We start from the raw sequence: 20,420 nt of genomic DNA on the forward strand, positions 1-20,420 counted from the left end.
GCCCGTGGTTTCCATCATATTTTGACTTTAGTGTCACATTTCATTGAATGGTCTGTGTGCTCCCTCTAGTGGTCAAATACATAAGTGTCTCCGTGCAGTGCAGGAATGCTGTGCACTAGTATATTTAGTGCTGAATACAGACTACCTAAGCCCAGGAAGGGTTTGCGTCTTATACTCTTGTAATATGAATGTTATTTATGCTCCTTTTACTATTTTGTTTTAACCTTTTTTGGACAATCCTGTTTTCTAATTTTTCTCATCAATGTATCACTTTTAGGACTGTCCCTAAATTTATGAAAAGAAGTAAGCCTTTGGACTACAGAGGGAGAGTGGTGTTTGGGGTTCCTCCGATAATAAATGTGCAAAGGACCGGCCAACCGCTGCCACAATGTATCCAGCAAGCGATGCGCTATATCCGCAGCCAATGTCTGGACCAGGTACATGCACCACAAATGATATACGCCTGGCTGATGTCTCAGCCGAAAATCATTCTCCCTGATTACATTGTCTCATTCACGTGTGCAAGACTTTTTCTGTGCTGTACCCATTTTGTGGAGCTAAGGCTTAGGAGTAGTGTTGAGCGAGTATGTTTTGTTAACCCTTTCGGCGAGTATGCTCGGGCCGAGCTCCTAGTATTTACAGCTGCTCGGTGATATGGTTGAATCGCTCCCGTGTGCATGATTTGCAACTGTTTGACAGTTTTATTACATGCGAGGAATGTCTATTTCTTACACATTCCTCACATGTAATAAAGCTGTCAAACAGTTGCAAATCATGCACACAGGAGCGATTTAACCTTATCACCGAGCAGCTGTAAATACTCGGTGCTCGCCCGAGCATACTCGCCGAAAGGGTTAACAAAACATACTCGCTCATCACTACTTAGGAGTGATGTGCCTGACAGTGGCCACAGCCTGGATGCTTGCCATGGCCCTGATATAGTAACACTGGCCTTTCATGTGCCAGTCTTAATGACGGGTGTATAGGAATAGGATGCGCTAAAGTCATTCTGAGACACACGCCTCTTATTGGCGCATCTTATCAGTGGCGTGCACCTTACCAGAAATGTTACTCTGGTCAGAGACTGGAGTATCATTTCCTGCTCAGGAAAAGCCACCATATTTGAAGAATTTGACTGGTGGTTGTAGCCACGTCTTGTGCCGGCTCCTCCCCAGCTTCACCCATTTTGGCGGAGCTGCTTGAAACTTTCAATTTTGCAACTGTTAAAAGCATTTTATCCTTGTTCTCTGGCATAAACACTCTGATGTATCAGCTTGCTGTACATTTCTTTGCAATGGGTCTCTGTATAGGAAAGTGCAGTCCACTGTGCTGTCCTATACAGTAAGTCAAGTGGTATTCAGGCACACACCAGCCTGGCGGAGGCTGAAGAACACACTTTAGCCTCCAGATGGTGAAGGTTACAGTATACATTGGGAAAAGCTCCTGACCTATTCTGTAGGCTAGGTGCTCAGGCCCAGGGTGGGCCCAGGGTGGGCCCAGCCTTGCTGCCACATTCCACTTTCTCCTAACATTCCCAGTTTCAAGTGTGCATTGCAAACTTGCCTTTTCAAGGAAACCTATGTCACTATACAAGTCTATGGCTCGTATATCTCTACTGCATCCTGTCCTCAACGTGCTTAACATTAGACTGTGCCTTATATCCCAGATATCTGCTAGTGACAGGTCCAGTCTGTTTTATTTTAAGGGGCTAGTCCCTTGTATAACATTTAACACCGTATTCTACCTATTTTGTTACTTTTCCCATTGTGTTTAGATTGCAAGCTCTTGCAGACAGGAAACTTTCCCCCTTTTCTGCCTAATTTGACCATTTATTTTTAGTAATAGCCTTGTACACGTGTCTTTTCCTCAATTACAGAGTGGTTGGTGTAATATAAGTAAAGATTATTATGTTAGACTTTAGAACCACTTTTTGTAGAGATCCTGAATGTCTATCTGTACTCCTTGCTCATTCCCTTCTCTCTGTGCCGCAGGTGGGAATCTTCAGGAAGTCTGGGGTGAAGTCTCGTATTCAGGTCCTGCGCCAAACTAACGAGTCCTCTCCTGACAATGTAAACTATGTAGGGCAGTCGGCTTACGACGTGGCTGATTTGCTGAAGCAGTACTTCAGAGACCTACCAGAACCCATTTTTACCAGCAAGCTGACCGAAACTTTCCTGCAGATTTATCAGCGTGAGTCTTTAAATTCTCTGCCACTCTATGATTCCCAAAGTGCAAAGTTGTAGAGTTAAAACAATCTTTATTTCGGCCACCGATCTCACGAAAATTCCATAGAAATAATCATTCCGTAGATTGTGGTAAATTACACACAAGATCATCTACTAGTTAGGAACCTAAATAATGCAGATATTTTTTTCTGCTTCTCCAGATGTGCCCAAAGATCAGAGGTTGCGGGCAGTGCAGGCTGCAATTCTGCTGATGCCGGATGAGAACATAGAAGTCTTGCAGACATTACTGTATTTTCTAAGCGACATCTCCTCCGCTCAAGAGAATCAGATGACTCCTGGGAACCTGGCTGTGTGTCTTGCACCGTCTGTTTTCCATCTCAACATTTCCAAGAAGGAGTCCACTTCTCCTCGGTATGGACCTCTCCGCTGACATTTGTGTCTCTGTATGCTGTAGCAATAGCTGTTCAAGATTTAGAAGACCTGTGTGGTATCGGGTCTTCTGACATTGGATCTTCTCCATTCTTAATCCATTTTTAAATTGAGAGCATTTTTATTATTTATCTTGTTCTCTTCATTAATCTACTACTTTTAGACTATATACCGCAGCACAGGATATAAAGAATAGCGTAGAGACTTGTGTATACCTGTTTTAGTTCATGTGCCAAGTCTGAGCTGTCTGCCATGGTTTTTCATCTATTGGTTACCAGTGATAGATCAATGACACAGCAGCTGTCTTCTGATGTATAGAGCAGAGTCCTAATGTCTCTTAGGTGTTTTATACAGCAGTCAGTGTCTCTTATGTGATGTACACAGCAGTCGCGGTGTCTCTCGTGATGTACACAGCAGTCGCGGTGTCTCTCGTGATGTACACAGCAGTCGCGGTGTCTCTCGTGATGTACACAGCAGTCGCGGTGTCTCTCGTGATGTACACAGCAGTCGCGGTGTCTCTCGTGATGTACACAGCAGTCGCGGTGTCTCTCGTGATGTACACAGCAGTCGCGGTGTCTCTCGTGATGTACACAGCAGTCGCGGTGTCTCTCGTGATGTACACAGCAGTCGCGGTGTCTCTCGTGATGTACACAGCAGTCGCGGTGTCTCTCGTGATGTACACAGCAGTCGCGGTGTCTCTCGTGATGTACACAGCAGTCGCGGTGTCTCTCGTGATGTACACAGCAGTCGCGGTGTCTCTCGTGATGTACACAGCAGTCGCGGTGTCTCTCGTGATGTACACAGCAGTCGCGGTGTCTCTCGTGATGTACACAGCAGTCGCGGTGTCTCTCGTGATGTACACAGCAGTCGCGGTGTCTCTCGTGATGTACACAGCAGTCGCGGTGTCTCTCGTGATGTACACAGCAGTCGCGGTGTCTCTCGTGATGTACACAGCAGTCGCGGTGTCTCTCGTGATGTACACAGCAGTCGCGGTGTCTCTCGTGATGTACACAGCAGTCGCGGTGTCTCTCGTGATGTACACAGCAGTCGCGGTGTCTCTCGTGATGTACACAGCAGTCGCGGTGTCTCTCGTGATGTACACAGCAGTCGCGGTGTCTCTCGTGATGTACACAGCAGTCGCGGTGTCTCTCGTGATGTACACAGCAGTCGCGGTGTCTCTCGTGATGTACACAGCAGTCGCGGTGTCTCTCGTGATGTACACAGCAGTCGCGGTGTCTCTCGTGATGTACACAGCAGTCGCGGTGTCTCTCGTGATGTACACAGCAGTCGCGGTGTCTCTCGTGATGTACACAGCAGTCGCGGTGTCTCTCGTGATGTACACAGCAGTCGCGGTGTCTCTCGTGATGTACACAGCAGTCGCGGTGTCTCTCGTGATGTACACAGCAGTCGCGGTGTCTCTCGTGATGTACACAGCAGTCGCGGTGTCTCTCGTGATGTACACAGCAGTCGCGGTGTCTCTCGTGATGTACACAGCAGTCGCGGTGTCTCTCGTGATGTACACAGCAGTCGCGGTGTCTCTCGTGATGTACACAGCAGTCGCGGTGTCTCTCGTGATGTACACAGCAGTCGCGGTGTCTCTCGTGATGTACACAGCAGTCGCGGTGTCTCTCGTGATGTACACAGCAGTCGCGGTGTCTCTCGTGATGTACACAGCAGTCGCGGTGTCTCTCGTGATGTACACAGCAGTCGCGGTGTCTCTCGTGATGTACACAGCAGTCGCGGTGTCTCTCGTGATGTACACAGCAGTCGCGGTGTCTCTCGTGATGTACACAGCAGTCGCGGTGTCTCTCGTGATGTACACAGCAGTCGCGGTGTCTCTCGTGATGTACACAGCAGTCGCGGTGTCTCTCGTGATGTACACAGCAGTCGCGGTGTCTCTCGTGATGTACACAGCAGTCGCGGTGTCTCTCGTGATGTACACAGCAGTCGCGGTGTCTCTCGTGATGTACACAGCAGTCGCGGTGTCTCTCGTGATGTACACAGCAGTCGCGGTGTCTCTCGTGATGTACACAGCAGTCGCGGTGTCTCTCGTGATGTACACAGCAGTCGCGGTGTCTCTCGTGATGTACACAGCAGTCGCGGTGTCTCTCGTGATGTACACAGCAGTCGCGGTGTCTCTCGTGATGTACACAGCAGTCGCGGTGTCTCTCGTGATGTACACAGCAGTCGCGGTGTCTCTCGTGATGTACACAGCAGTCGCGGTGTCTCTCGTGATGTACACAGCAGTCGCGGTGTCTCTCGTGATGTACACAGCAGTCGCGGTGTCTCTCGTGATGTACACAGCAGTCGCGGTGTCTCTCGTGATGTACACAGCAGTCGCGGTGTCTCTCGTGATGTACACAGCAGTCGCGGTGTCTCTCGTGATGTACACAGCAGTCGCGGTGTCTCTCGTGATGTACACAGCAGTCGCGGTGTCTCTCGTGATGTACACAGCAGTCGCGGTGTCTCTCGTGATGTACACAGCAGTCGCGGTGTCTCTCGTGATGTACACAGCAGTCGCGGTGTCTCTCGTGATGTACACAGCAGTCGCGGTGTCTCTCGTGATGTACACAGCAGTCGCGGTGTCTCTCGTGATGTACACAGCAGTCGCGGTGTCTCTCGTGATGTACACAGCAGTCGCGGTGTCTCTCGTGATGTACACAGCAGTCGCGGTGTCTCTCGTGATGTACACAGCAGTCGCGGTGTCTCTCGTGATGTACACAGCAGTCGCGGTGTCTCTCGTGATGTACACAGCAGTCGCGGTGTCTCTCGTGATGTACACAGCAGTCGCGGTGTCTCTCGTGATGTACACAGCAGTCGCGGTGTCTCTCGTGATGTACACAGCAGTCGCGGTGTCTCTCGTGATGTACACAGCAGTCGCGGTGTCTCTCGTGATGTACACAGCAGTCGCGGTGTCTCTCGTGATGTACACAGCAGTCGCGGTGTCTCTCGTGATGTACACAGCAGTCGCGGTGTCTCTCGTGATGTACACAGCAGTCGCGGTGTCTCTCGTGATGTACACAGCAGTCGCGGTGTCTCTCGTGATGTACACAGCAGTCGCGGTGTCTCTCGTGATGTACACAGCAGTCGCGGTGTCTCTCGTGATGTACACAGCAGTCGCGGTGTCTCTCGTGATGTACACAGCAGTCGCGGTGTCTCTCGTGATGTACACAGCAGTCGCGGTGTCTCTCGTGATGTACACAGCAGTCGCGGTGTCTCTCGTGATGTACACAGCAGTCGCGGTGTCTCTCGTGATGTACACAGCAGTCGCGGTGTCTCTCGTGATGTACACAGCAGTCGCGGTGTCTCTCGTGATGTACACAGCAGTCGCGGTGTCTCTCGTGATGTACACAGCAGTCGCGGTGTCTCTCGTGATGTACACAGCAGTCGCGGTGTCTCTCGTGATGTACACAGCAGTCGCGGTGTCTCTCGTGATGTACACAGCAGTCGCGGTGTCTCTCGTGATGTACACAGCAGTCGCGGTGTCTCTCGTGATGTACACAGCAGTCGCGGTGTCTCTCGTGATGTACACAGCAGTCGCGGTGTCTCTCGTGATGTACACAGCAGTCGCGGTGTCTCTCGTGATGTACACAGCAGTCGCGGTGTCTCTCGTGATGTACACAGCAGTCGCGGTGTCTCTCGTGATGTACACAGCAGTCGCGGTGTCTCTCGTGATGTACACAGCAGTCGCGGTGTCTCTCGTGATGTACACAGCAGTCGCGGTGTCTCTCGTGATGTACACAGCAGTCGCGGTGTCTCTCGTGATGTACACAGCAGTCGCGGTGTCTCTCGTGATGTACACAGCAGTCGCGGTGTCTCTCGTGATGTACACAGCAGTCGCGGCGTCTCTCGTGATGTACACAGCAGTCGCGGCGTCTCTCGTGATGTACACAGCAGTCGCGGCGTCTCTCGTGATGTACACAGCAGTCGCGGCGTCTCTCGTGACGTACACAGCAGTCGCGGCGTCTCTCGTGACGTACACAGCAGTCGCGGCGTCTCTCGTGACGTACACAGCAGTCGCGGCGTCTCTCGTGACGTACACAGCAGTCGCGGCGTCTCTCGTGACGTACACAGCAGTCGCGGCGTCTCTCGTGACGTACACAGCAGTCGCGGCGTCTCTCGTGACGTACACAGCAGTCGCGGCGTCTCTCGTGACGTACACAGCAGTCGCGGCGTCTCTCGTGACGTACACAGCAGTCGCGGCGTCTCTCGTGACGTACACAGCAGTCGCGGCGTCTCTCGTGACGTACACAGCAGTCGCGGCGTCTCTCGTGACGTACACAGCAGTCGCGGCGTCTCTCGTGACGTACACAGCAGTCGCGGCGTCTCTCGTGACGTACACAGCAGTCGCGGCGTCTCTCGTGACGTACACAGCAGTCGCGGCGTCTCTCGTGACGTACACAGCAGTCGCGGCGTCTCTCGTGACGTACACAGCAGTCGCGGCGTCTCTCGTGACGTACACAGCAGTCGCGGCGTCTCTCGTGACGTACACAGCAGTCGCATAAGAGAGAGCATATGTCTATAAGAGAGTTTTGTGTATCCTATATGATGTAGCCACTTATTTCAGTTATCCCCTATGCCTCATGAGGTGGCCCTTGAATCCAGTAAGAAGGAATAGATATAGGAATATTCCTCTAAAGGGTTTTTCTACAACATTTACAAACCTGGCAAGAGGGTGGGCTTTAAATGAGGATAAAAGTTATGTACTTTTGCTTATGGATGAGATGTGATGTGGTGATGAACCCACCTCAGTACTGCGATCTCTGATATGGTCAGTGACGTAGGCTGCACAATGTCCGTTGTTGCAGTGCACAGGTGGTTTCCCATGTGCCGTCTGTCTATTGTAATACATGGGAGACATAGAAACTTTTTGAGTGTGTCTTATTTTTGTATGATTACATTTAAAGTATTGACCACAGCATATCATTCATGGATGACTACCTGCTTCTTTATAAAGTGATAACACGCCCCTACCCTAATACAGTGCCAGCCACGTGCCCCTAATTCTAACCGCAGCCATGTGCCCTTCCTATAGCGGACAGGCACATGTGTGACCCTCCAATTTATGTCTTGTGTGCCCGGATTTGAGCAGGAGGCGGCATCCCTCAGACACACTGTCATGTCTGGCTGAGTTTACAGTCTCTTCGTGATGACTTGAGGGATAAGTTTGTGAGCGGAGGGAGCCACGGGCCACTGGTCTGAGTGTTATTGCTGAAAATAAGAGAAATATATGTTTTTGTTTCATTGTTGGATGTTCTCGTATTAAATGTCACCTCAGACATACATATTGCCACACGATGTGTTGACTCTCTATAAATAAAGGTTAATAATCCAGTGTAAAATGGCTTATAAAGTGGCTTTTCCTAGTATCTGAGATACTGCATACACATTGCTACCACCATTATGGCTTCATCCCAGCTTTCATCTCATTTTTAAAGCCATACTCTGAGCAGAAGGGCTGACTTTGCAGAATGTTTTTCCCTGACACTGTAGGTCAATGCCGCTCTATGGTGGTTGTGCATGGCATGTGTTGTGTGACCCATCTGTTAAGCCATAAGGTTCCTGGCTGGATATGAAAGAATCCTAATATTAGTATTGTGAATGGGAAACCAGGAATACATGCCCACATCATCCTTGGCACTTACACATAAGTAATATATCATTTAGCGGTGCTAATTCTGGGTCTTTTTCAGGATCATACAGAAGAGAGGGGCCTCTGGAAAACCAGACCACAAGGATCTCAGCGAGAACATGGCTGCTACTCAAGGGCTGCTTCATATGATCACAGAATGCAAGAAGCTCTTTCAGGTCAGTGAGAAGCCATATTGCTGATGTAATATAAGTGCTCACCCATCAGGTATGGTATAATGTCTGTATTGTGTCACTCTACGCAGAATATATTCACTTTAGAAGACATATTTCTTATGGCGGCTGATTAATACCAGGCTTGAATATAGAGCTGGCTTTTGGAAAACATGGCAGCATCAGGACACTGCGAGCCTTCACATGGTCTTTGTCATGGATCCTTACTCATTCTTTCAAGCAGGTGTAACAATGGCATGACATTTAGGACCCCCATCAGGACCTAGAAAGAAGTGGCACCCTATCTATGCTTCCTAAGCAAGTGTTCTACAGAGCAGTGTCGGAGCGCTCTTCTACTGTTTGGAGGACTGTGTGCCACACCAAAAATCCTTCAGGTAGTCAGGTCATGCCCAAGATGGCTAGCCATTTCTGATTGAACCTCCTGTGCTGCCATTGGGCTAATGGAGGCTATCACCTACTATAGTTGGCCCCACCTAGGCATGTCTGCCTTGTTGCATCAGACTGTTGTATGCTGATGCCCTGACCCTTCAAGGGGGCGAAGTTACTCCTATACAACTGTTTTTCAGGAATTTCTCCCAACCACCCATGGCTGTGGAAGTATAGCGTGTGCATCAACCTGATTTCAGTTAAACCCCCTAGTCCATGACACATGCTTCTCCGCTTCAATAGTACCACTTCACCTGGTATCAACAGCACACCGATGATGTGAACACAAACACTAGAAATGCTTTTGCACATAAAACCATTGGCAACCAGGGGTCAGAGACCAAGACTCACTACCAACTTTGTCCTACCAGGGCAATGTCCTACCCATACGGGCACTTGTAGAAGTTGCTCCAATCACAGCACAGACCTCTTCATAATCAGAGTCCCTTGTTGACCTTTGACCAGGTCATGGGTCGTCCTGTCCTTAGTACTATGCTAAACTATTGTCCTCAGTGACTGACTATGCCTAGGCCTTGACTCAGTCTCATAGCAAGTCTTTGTTTCTCATGCGCTTGCTGTGGACATATTTATACAAGGAACGGTCACACATTTATATGGATACACCGAAGTCCTACCTGCAGACCATGTGGCACAGTGCCAGGACCACCATAACGTCAGACATAGTGCTCGGAGGTAATGGGCCCCTTCTGATGGACACTTCATCCTGCAGGATGACCACTAGGAGCGCCGCGAGACCACAGTTTGCCAGCTCCTACTGCATCCACCTGGCCGTACCTGTGATGCAACATATCAAATATCTCCGTTTATCATTAGTACACAGTAGATTCAGTAGTTACTAAGGGTCTTTCCTAAAAGCCACATTTGGCGTGTAACATCGTCGTACAGTAAAGTATTGGATATTATCACAGCCTCGTACGTGGAGTACAGTTTACCATGAACTACAAGAATCACATTACCGGTATGTTGTGTGTGTTCTGCAGATCCCCCATGATATGATGCTTCAGTCCCGAAATTCCTATTTAGCTGCTGATACCAATCCACTGTCACTGGAAGACCTCTGTGTAGGTTCAGCGGGCGAGACACGAGATTTCTCTTCGGTCTTGGACAGCAGCGTACAAGCTCTTCTTCATGAATCCGCAGAGCGGTTTAAAGGCTGGATAAGCATGTCTGGTCCAGAGAACACCGAGCTGTCCTGTAAGAAGGTGAGATCCTCTCTGGACCATTGCTGGAACATGAGATCCTCTCTGGACCATTGCTGGAACATGTGGTGCTGCTGTGATGTGTATATAATGTATGCCCAACTATCAACTATAGGTAATAGGAAAACAAGAATGCAGCTAAAAATCATTAGGAAGCCATGAAAACACAGAGGATAGTTACACATGGCGCCAAAAACTTCTGTGTCTGCAAACAGGGGTTGCATAAATCCAGTTCCAGATGGATTTATGCAAACCTCTTTGGATGGATTTATGCAAACCCCTTTGTGTTGCAGGTCTGATTTTGCGAGGACATGCTACAATACATGTGGCAATTAAAGGGGTTGTCCAGGCATGGGTATTAATGACCTATCTAACCTATGTGCAGGATAGGTCATCAATAGCAGATTGGTGGGGGTTTGTTCAAAGAGTATCGGCCGCTATGGTCAGTGCCAGCTATTGTAGCACGGCTCCTATCTAAAAGAATAGGAGCCGTGCTTCAGTATCTGACAGTGGCTACTACACTTGAAAGTGATTACATCCAGCTGCCATCGAGGTAAATAATAACTAATCCTTGGGGGTACTGTCTGTTGGACCCCCACCGATCTGCTATTATTGACCAATCCTGTAGAGACCTATGTCCAGACAATTCCTTGAAGATGAATGGCTGACCATTTATATACAGTACAGACCAAAAGTTTGGACACACCTTCTCATTTAAAGATTTGACTATGAAAATTGTACATTCACACTGAAGGCATCAAAACTATGAATTAACACATGTGGAATTATATACTTAACAAAAAAGTGTGAAACAACTGAAAATATGTCTTATATTCTAGGTTCTTCAAAGTAGCCACCTTTTGCTTTGATGACTGCTTTGCACACTCTTGGCATTCTCTTGATGAGCTTCAAGAGGTAGTCACCGGAAATAGTCTTCCAACAATCTTGAAGGAGTTCCCAGAGATGCTTACCACTTGTTGGCCCTTTTGCCTTCACTCTGCGGTCCAGCTCACCCCAAACCATCTAGATTGAGTTCAGGTCTGGTGACTGTGGAGGCCAGGTCATCTGGCGTAGCACCCCATCACTCTCCTTCTTGGTCAAATAGCCCTTACACAGCCTGGAGGTGTGTTTGGGGTCATTGTCCTGTTGAAAAATAAATGATGGTCCAACTAAACGCAAACCGGATGGAATAGCATGCCGCTGCAAGATGCCGTGGTAGCCATGCTGGTTCAGTATGCCTTCAATTTTGAATAAATCCCCAACAGTGTCACCAGCAAAGCACCCACACACCATCACACCTCCTCCTCCATGCTCCACAGTGGAAACCAGGCATGTAGAGTCCATCCGTTCACCTTTTCTGCGTCGCACAAAGACACGGTGGTTGGAACCAAAGATCTCAAATTTGGACTCATCAGACCAAAGCACAGATTTCCACTAGTCTAATATCCATTCCTTGTGTTCTTTAGCCCAAACAAGTCTCTTCTGCTTGTTGCCTGTCCTTAGCAGTGGTTTCCTAGCAGCTATTTTACCATGAAGGCCTGCTGCACAAAGTCTCCTCTTAACAGTTGGTGTAGAGATGTGTCTGCTGCTAGAACTCTGTGTGGCATTGACCTGGTCTCTAATCTCAGCTGCTGTTAACCTGCGATTTCTGAGGTTGGTGATTCGGATAAACTTATCCCCAGAAGCAGAGGTGACTCTTGGTCTTCCTTTCCTGGGGCGGTCCTCATGTGAGCCAGTTTCTTTGTAGCGCTTGATGGTTTTTGCAACTGCACTTGGGGACACTTTCAAAGTTTTCCCAATTTTTTGGACTGTCTGACCTTCATTTCTTAAAGTAATGATGGCCACTCGTTTTTCTTTACTTGGCTGCTTTTTTCTTGCCATAATACAAATTCTAACAGTCTATTCAGTAGGACTATCAGCTGTGTATCCACCAGACTTCTGCACAACACAACTGATGGTCCCAACCCCATTTATAAGGCAAGAAATCCCACTTATTAAACCTGACAGGGCACACCTGTGAAGTGAAAACCATTTCCGGTGACTTGAAGCTCATCAAGAGAATGCCAAGAGTGTGCAAAGCAGTCATCAAAGCAAAAGGTGGCTACTTTGAAGAACCTAGAATATAAGTCCTATTTTCAGTTGTTTCACACTTTTTTTGTTAAGTATATAATTCCACATGTGTTAATTCATAGTTTTGATGCCTTCAGTGTGAATGTACAATTTTCATAGTCATGAAAATACATTAAAATCTTTAAATGAGAAGGTGTGTCCAAACTTTTGGTCTGTACTGTACGTAGACAACTTGAGTCTGATGGTTCTTTATTCTGGGTAATATAAGGAAGACCACAGATTTGCCCCATTCTATGATGTCCATATTCTCTTATAGGGCTTATGGACACTGGTTGTCACAATTGCTACTCGGTATTTTTTATTTTTTTTTTTAAATGTCCAATGTAATATTAGTTTTTGTTGCTTTTATTCTGCCCCATGTCACAGTAAAATCCGCTTCCACACAATTCTATAAGCGGCAGTATATGCAGAGGTATATCCACTGACAGATTATGTGACAACATGGTGTAACGGAGGAAGCAGGCATAGGTGCCATTTAAAAATTGTAATACACAGTTATCACTTTTGTTTGTAGGTTGGTGATGGAAATCCCTTGCGTCTATGGAAAGTTTCAGCAGAAGTGGAGGCTCCACCAAGCTCACTACTTCATCGTGTTTTACGGGAGCGTCACCTATGGGATGATGACCTCCTACAAGGAAGAGTAGTAGAGTCCTTGGATCAGAACACAGATCTTTTCCATTATGTGACAGACAGCATGGCACCACATCCACGTCGGCAATTCTTAGTACTACGGTATGTGCTACCTGGAGGGTTCTGAAGGATTGTCCTTAACCCCTGCAGTCTCTCAATCTAATACTAGTCTAACAGCTGTCCTCACTTGGTCAGGTGCACATGCAGTTTTTTTCTTCCTTCTATGTATAGTAGAAATGCTATAACATAATAACATACAATATACTATTTGTGTACTGAATGATGATCTTACAGCTGCACAGTCGCCCATGGTTTGGGCTGTAGCTTTGCAGCACTGGGGTCCTGGGTTGATGTCCGACCAAGGACATGTTCTCCCCATGTATGCTTGGGTTTCCTCTAGGTAATCCTGCACCCTGATAGGAAATATGTACTGGGGACAGTGACTGATGAGTGCTTTTATTTTGCTGAAAAAAAACAAAAAAAATTATACATAGTGTGTGTGTGTGTGTGTGTGTGTATATAATATATTTTATATAATATATTATATATATATATATATATATATATATATATATATATATATATATATATATATATATATATATATATATATATATATATATATATATATATATATATATATATATTATATATATATATATACACACACATACACATACACATACACATACACAGGGTGGTCCAAAAGTAGGTGGACAGAAAGTGTAATAAGGTTATGAAGGGGGAGATTTATCAAACATGGTGTAAAGTGAAACTGGCTCAGTTGCCCTTAGCAACCAATCAGATTCCATTTTTCATTCCTCACAGACTCTTTGGAAAATGAAAGGTGGAATCTGATTGGTTACTAAGGGCAACTGAGCCAGTTTCACAGATCTAGTTTTCACAGATAGATCTCCCCCAAATCTGTTTTCTTTTCAGATAATTCAGATAACACATAATAGCAAATTGTTAAAATCCATTTTCTTTGATCTGTATTTAAATTGAGTATTGCAAATCTCAAAATGCTGAAACCATTAGAGCAAATTGGGTTGAAACATTTGGTACTCAAGCCCCAAAGAGACAAACCATTTACCGCATTCGTGACAAATTCAATGCCACTGGCTCAATCCTTAATGCTCCAAAAACTGCTCGACCCAAAACAGTCTGTACAGAAGATAATAAACAACTTGTTGCTGAAACATTTGTTCAGAGTCCACCTACTTTTGGAGCACTATATATGTGTGTATATATGCATCTCCAGAAGGGTACATCTGCAGCTTTTATTGCTAATTGAAAGACTCTTCAGCATGTCTGTGGGCACCATTCCTGCAGGAAATGTCCTTGAAAACTATGTCTTGGTCTTGACCTTAACAAACGCAAAGGGGTTCAAAGAAATATATTCTTCAGATTTAATTATTTGTCACATACAGGAAATGGCGAACAGACCTGCCCAGAGGAGGGTGTGCGCTGGTGTCTACTTCTTTGGACCATGCTACTGGCCAGTTGGATGAAGGTGTCCAGGCTGTAATCCTAAGCTCTCAGTACCTCATGGAGCCTTGTGGAATGGGACGGTCTAAGTTAACATATATCTGCAGAGCTGATCTGAGGTATAGTGTGGTTATACCTAATATCAAACATAACATGATTAGTGCTGAGCGAGCATGCTCGTTACTCAAGATTTATGAGCATGCTCGGGTGCTCGCCGAGTATCTTCAGCGTGCTCGGGTGTGTTTTAGTCACTCTGTGCTCATGATTTGCGACTGCTTGACAACTTTAATACATGTGAGGAATGCCTGTTTGTTAGGCATTCCTCACATGTATTACAGCTGTCAAACAGTCGCAAATCATTCACACTGTAGTGACTAAAACATAACATTCGAGCACGCTGCAAATAGGGTTAACAGTACACTCTTGCCCATCACTAAACATGATACAGCAAACAAACAAAAAAAAACTTTAAAGGGGTTGTTCATTACTGGACCTTATCTTAATCAATTCAGGACCCTAATTAAAATAAGAAACGTGTATACTCCCCTCCTGCAGCGGTGCCCTTCCAGCGATGTTGGCGCTGCTGTCCCCGGACAGTGATGTGACATATGATATTCAAAGTAGGATCATCATCAATCATATCCATCCATCCATCCATCCATCCATCATCTGGGAGTAGGTCCTTGGCCATTGGAACAGTAACAACCAGGCTGCAGTGCATGTGTATATATAATATAATATACAATATAATATAATGCATACATGTATATAATAACCTATACAGGCACTGCAGCCTCGTTGTTACTGGTCAAAGAGCCAAGGACCTATCCCCACACTATACTGTCTTTATAGGGGCTGTCCGCTTCTGACAACCCAGGCTTTTTATGGTAGGATGTGACCCGGCTTCTCCCGAGTCCGTTTGCCTTAACTGTTTGTTTGTGTGTGTGGTTTGCTATTGACATGAAGCCAACATATCTGAGTTGTTACGAGCAGAAATGTTATGTCTCTCGTGGTGTTCCGAAGATATTTTGGTTAATATTTGCTTTTGTATGCTGTCTTTTTGTAAATATGTAGAGAATGGCAGGTCCTAAATATCTGTAACCCGGTTTAGAACCCTTAAAAGTGCCTGACTTGCCTATGTTGCAAATTTGCTGCTGAGTAGTTCAGTCTTTTGACCGTGCAGAAATAACAGAAATTCATTTTTATTATGTAATGATCCGTCAGCCGGTCACCGGTGAATGGGACGGGGAAAGACAGGAGTCTTAAATGCAATGTTTTGTTCCATGCTGGCTTATAGAAGAGCGGATCTCTCACACCAGCAGCCTAGTATGAGGACCGATCTCCCTACAGAGACTCAGATGAAGCCTCTAATTCCTACAGTCCTTAGTGCAGCTGTAGCAATGACGAGATGTGAACATATTTTGGTGTTTACCATCATCTTTTTCTGCTTGCAGGGGGCGTTCTCCTGACTGGTACAACAAGGTTTTTGGACATCTCTGTGCAATGGAGGTACTCAGAATTCGGAACTCATTCCCTCCTCTTAGTCCTGGTGGGCCAGAAACCAAGCTCTAAGTACAGGAAAGTCTGAGTGACCATATTGTCAGAAAGCACAGTATGGGAGAATCTTTCACCAGAGCTTCAGAGTGGACATTTCTGCCAAATGAGGCGATGAAACAGAAGAGCCTTTTTGCCCCCTCTACGTTGCATGTAATGTCGTGGTCCACATAACAGCGGTTACAGGAACATAGGTTGAGGACAGTGGCATCACTCATCCTTGGGTTTCTTGGCAAGCAATGAGAATGAGAAAAGTGACTGTCCTGCTGCCCACCTGAGAGGGCGGCAATGTGCAAGACACTATTGGAAAAGTATTCTTGCGCTGCTACTTAAGAAGACGCTAACAAAGATCAGTATTGTGTATTTTATTTTCTGTATGTTCTGTGACTCGGTGATGCCAGTAAGCAGGGTTTGGTACGTGTAAGCTGAATGATCCGGTGTGAATGTCCTGCCATGACTGAGGCTCAGAGCTTTGTATGAAGGTGGTGTGATGAATGGGATGTAGCTGCTTTCATCTATTTATACCTGCTTAAAGAGTAGAACTGGACTTCTTAGCACATAACATGAACCTGTCTGTCCGGTTTTGCCATTCCGTTAGAACAGCAGGTTTGCAAAATGGATTAATGTACAACATAGCGACTGCCAAAATAATCCTAGGGATTATTAGATCAGCTGTGGAAACCTTTTCTGACAACGCATTGTGGTTTACTAGAAGTTATGGTGGGGTCATACCATTATATAACCTACCCTGCCTTAGGTAGGTTCCAAAGAGAACAGTTGTAGGAGCCTTTGCAGAAAAGTTGATTTATGTAGTGAGGACTCGGCGGCCATGCTCTGCGTTGTGCTGCCCAGCTGTCCTTGTGGTATTACCACTCTAGCACCTTGACAACTGCCCCTGTTAGCTGTGCTGTGGGGGCAGAGCTATGACTGACCCTTCTGTTGGTGGTGTGTGCCCCATGGATGTGCGACTGGAGTGGGCTCTACTCTCCGTATAAAGACTTGTCTGCTGTTTGTGTCTTACTGGATCTATGGAGGAATACTGTCGTCGTTTTACCTTTACCGGGACCAGACAATGGCACAGCTGCAAATGTTATAAAGATGCTTGAGTATTTCAGAGACACAGTCGACATGGTCAACATCTGTGTCATTCTGTTATACTATTTCATTGTCCTGTTTAGTAATTACATGTATTCCTCATTAAAGGGAACCTGTCAGCTGCACTAGCCCCCAAAATCACCACCATGGCTCTACTACACCCTACTTCTGCAATATAACTACCCCCTTCTCTTGACTTTGTGATCTCTATATTCTTTCAAAATCAAGTTTTATTCCGCTCTATGGAAATGTCTCGGGACTAGTACAGCAGGGCATTGATTTTCTGGGACTAGTCCTGCTTCCCATCTGGTTTGCACGCCCCTCTGTGCATGATTTTGCATGCATGTTTGCGGCGAGGTGCTCTATCGCCCTCGTATTGTGCAGTGATGCCGGGTGCACGCTCCCCAGCTTCATCAGCACTGCACATACCCAGGCATATCTCTTCATACGATATGCTTTGTGCTGTGCCCTTCCTTATTCCACATGGCAACACATGACTAAATTGACTACTGATCATATCATTCCCCTTGTCTTAACACTTTATAACACATAAGCCTATACCCTATTAGTGAGAGAAATGGTAATACCCAGTGGACAATTTATAATTGTTTCCTACGATACACATATTTACTATATGGACATGACAGGAGAGCTCACAGAACCTTTTTAAATATGATGATTCCGATTAAAAATGAAATAAGTCTTCACTCTATCCATGGCCTGCTGCACACTTGTCTAATCCAGGTCCCCTTGGTCGGAGCAGTGGCCATCTCTTCTGCTCGGGCCAGGTTTGCTAATCTCGCTCTACAATAGGGAAGAAGTGGGGGAAGATTTGATGTGATTGTCACTTAATTTCCTGACTTTGGGAATCTTTCCATAGCCATCTCTATGTAGGACAGTGTCTAAAGATGATTGTTATATATGTACAGGTAAATTTATAATATATTATTTTTTCTACTGTTCCGTCACCATATGTACTGTGCCAGGTTCAACCATTTCCAATCAGTGTTTCTATTTAAGGGACGTATTTGTGATAGAATTTGCTTTTATTCAAAGAAACTATAATAAAATCTACCAAATAATTTCTGTGCATGTTTCTGTCTGTATCATTAAGAAATGAGGTTCCAGCAATGGATAAACGAACATGGAATCACGAAACCGAGGTGCCAAGAAATGAGAGTGGTTTTCTATTGATGTCCATCACAGCTGAGCTACACATAAAGGGGCTCCCACTACTAAAACCAGAGATGTGGAGTTGGTAAGCCAAACCTCCGACTCCTCAAATTCCCTGGCTTCTGCCTCCACGACTCCGACTCCACAGCACTGCCTCACTACTGGGCATGTACGGTCCTGCTCATCATTATTGGTACCCATGAAGTTTAAGTACATAATGTGGAATATCTCCTGAAAAAAATTAATCAAGTGAAACAGTTTTTTTGTATAGAGACTCGTGGTAAATAGAAAAGAGCAAATGATAAACAATAATTTAAAACCAAAAACAATGGGAGGGAAAAATAGAAAAACCTAAAGCTTGCTGTGTCACTGGTATTGGCACCCTTTACATTAATTTAGTATGGAAACACATTTTGACTCGCCTGTGGTAAATCACAAAAGAGATTCACCTGTGATTCAGTGCCCATGTGACATGAATTGGCCAATGACTGATGACTTTACGGTTTTAAAAAAGCCACATGGTAGGCCCTGTTCCTTTATCACAATGGTGAAGACAAAGGAGCTGCCTGAGGACATCAGAACTGCTATTAGCAAACCCAAGACTTCCAAAGGGTATAAGGCCATCTTCAAAGACCTTGGTATTCCAGTTTCAACAGTACACAATGTTATTAAGATGTTTGCCAAGCATGGAAAGTCAAGAACCTCCCTGGACGTGGGGGAAAGAGGAAAATTGATAAGAGATGTCTTCGACTGTTGGTGCGAATGGTGAAAGAACACCACGTCAAACATCCAAAGGCTTGAAGGCCAACCTGGAGCAGTCTGGGGTCATGGGTTCCACAAGTACCATACACCGCACACTAAACCAAGCAGAGCTTTATGGATGAAGGCCAAGGAAGAAACAGTTACTGAAGAAAAGACAAAAAGGAATGATTGATCTTTGCCAAAAAGCACCTTGGCAAACTACAATCCTTCTGGGAAAATGTTCTGTGGACAGATGAAACAAAGTTCTTTGGCAATGCAAAGCAACAGTTTGTTTACTGATAGCGCAATTAAGCTTATAAGGAAAAAACACCTTAGCAACAGCTAAGCATGGTGGAGGATCCATAATGCTGTAGAAATCACCCACCAATTAATACAATGTGATATTTTATTGATGCATGATCAAAAAATTATTATTGTAGTAGAAAAACCTGGCACTCCGGAAGTTGCAGTGAAAAAAAACAAGCTTTATTTGGCAATCCTTATTGTTAACGTTTCGGTCCTATACAGTGGTGGCCAAAAATATTGGCACCCCTACAATTCTGTCAGATAATACTCAGTTTCTTCCTGAAAATGATTGCAATCACAAATTCTTTGGTATTATTATCTTCATTTAATTTGCTTGCAAGGAAAAAACACAAAAGAGAATGAAGCAAAAATCAAATCATTGATCATTTCACACACAACTCTAAAAATGGGCCAGACAAAAGTATTGGCACCCTCAGCCTAATACTTGGTTGCACAACCTTTAGCCAAAATAACTGCGAACAACCGCTTCCGGTAACCATCAATGAGTTTCTTACAATGCTCTGCTGGAATTGTAGACCATTCTTCTTTGGCAAACTGGTCCAGGTCCCTGATATTTGAAGGGTGCCTTCTCCAAACTGCCATTTTGAGATCTCTCCACAGGTGTTCTATGGGATTCAGGTCTGGACTCATTGCTGGCCACCTTAGAAGTCTCCAGTGCTTTCTCTCAAACCATTTTATAGTGCTTTTGGAAGTGTGTTTTGGGTCATTGTCCTGCTGGAAGACCCATGACCTCTGAGGGAGACCCAGCTTTCTCACACTGGGCCCTACATTATGCTGCAAAATTTGTTGGTAGTCTTCAGACTTCATAATGCCATGCACACGGTCAAGCAGTCCAGTGCCAGAGGCAGCAAAGCAACCCCAAAACATCAGGGAACCTCCACCATGTTTGACTGTAGGGACTGTTCTTTTCTTTGAATGCCTCTTTTTTTTTCCTGTTCACTCTATGTTGATGCTTTTTCCCAAAAAGCTCTACTTATGTCTAATCTGACCAGAGAACATTCTTCCAAAACGTTTTAGGCTTTCTCAGGTAAGTTTTGGCAAACTCCAGCCTGGCTTTTTTATGTCTCGGGGTAAGAAGTGGGGTCTTCCTGGGTATCCTACCATACAGTCCCTTTTCATTCCGACGCCGATGGATAGTACGGGTTGACACTGTTGTACCCTCGGACTGCAGGGCAGCTTGAACTTGTTTGGATGTTAG

At 45.7% G+C, this 20,420-nt stretch overlaps 1 protein-coding gene across 4 annotated transcripts in view; it reads left to right on the forward strand.

Annotated features, from left to right (window-relative positions):
- The window catches only part of STARD8 (StAR related lipid transfer domain containing 8), a 188,263-nt gene extending 170,233 nt beyond the window's left edge, over positions 1-18,030 (forward strand). For all 4 annotated transcript variants that reach the window (XM_073640921.1, XM_073640923.1, XM_073640922.1 and 1 more), the window contains 8 exons: positions 278-437; positions 1,992-2,190; positions 2,387-2,597; positions 8,309-8,423; positions 9,866-10,087; positions 12,729-12,946; positions 14,275-14,451; positions 15,787-18,030. In XM_073640921.1, the coding sequence (XP_073497022.1) occupies positions 278-437; positions 1,992-2,190; positions 2,387-2,597; positions 8,309-8,423; positions 9,866-10,087; positions 12,729-12,946; positions 14,275-14,451; positions 15,787-15,904 (1,420 nt within the window). In that variant the 3' untranslated portion in view covers positions 15,905-18,030. The remainder of the gene's footprint in view (positions 1-277; positions 438-1,991; positions 2,191-2,386; positions 2,598-8,308; positions 8,424-9,865; positions 10,088-12,728; positions 12,947-14,274; positions 14,452-15,786) is intronic.
- The last annotated feature ends 2,390 nt before the right edge of the window (positions 18,031-20,420 follow it).

This window comes from Phyllobates terribilis, unplaced genomic scaffold (assembly GCF_046119375.1).
Source record: "Phyllobates terribilis strain yellow unplaced genomic scaffold, ASM4611937v1 Scaffold_7__3_contigs__length_470593459, whole genome shotgun sequence".
Classification (NCBI taxonomy): domain Eukaryota; kingdom Metazoa; phylum Chordata; class Amphibia; order Anura; family Dendrobatidae; genus Phyllobates; species Phyllobates terribilis.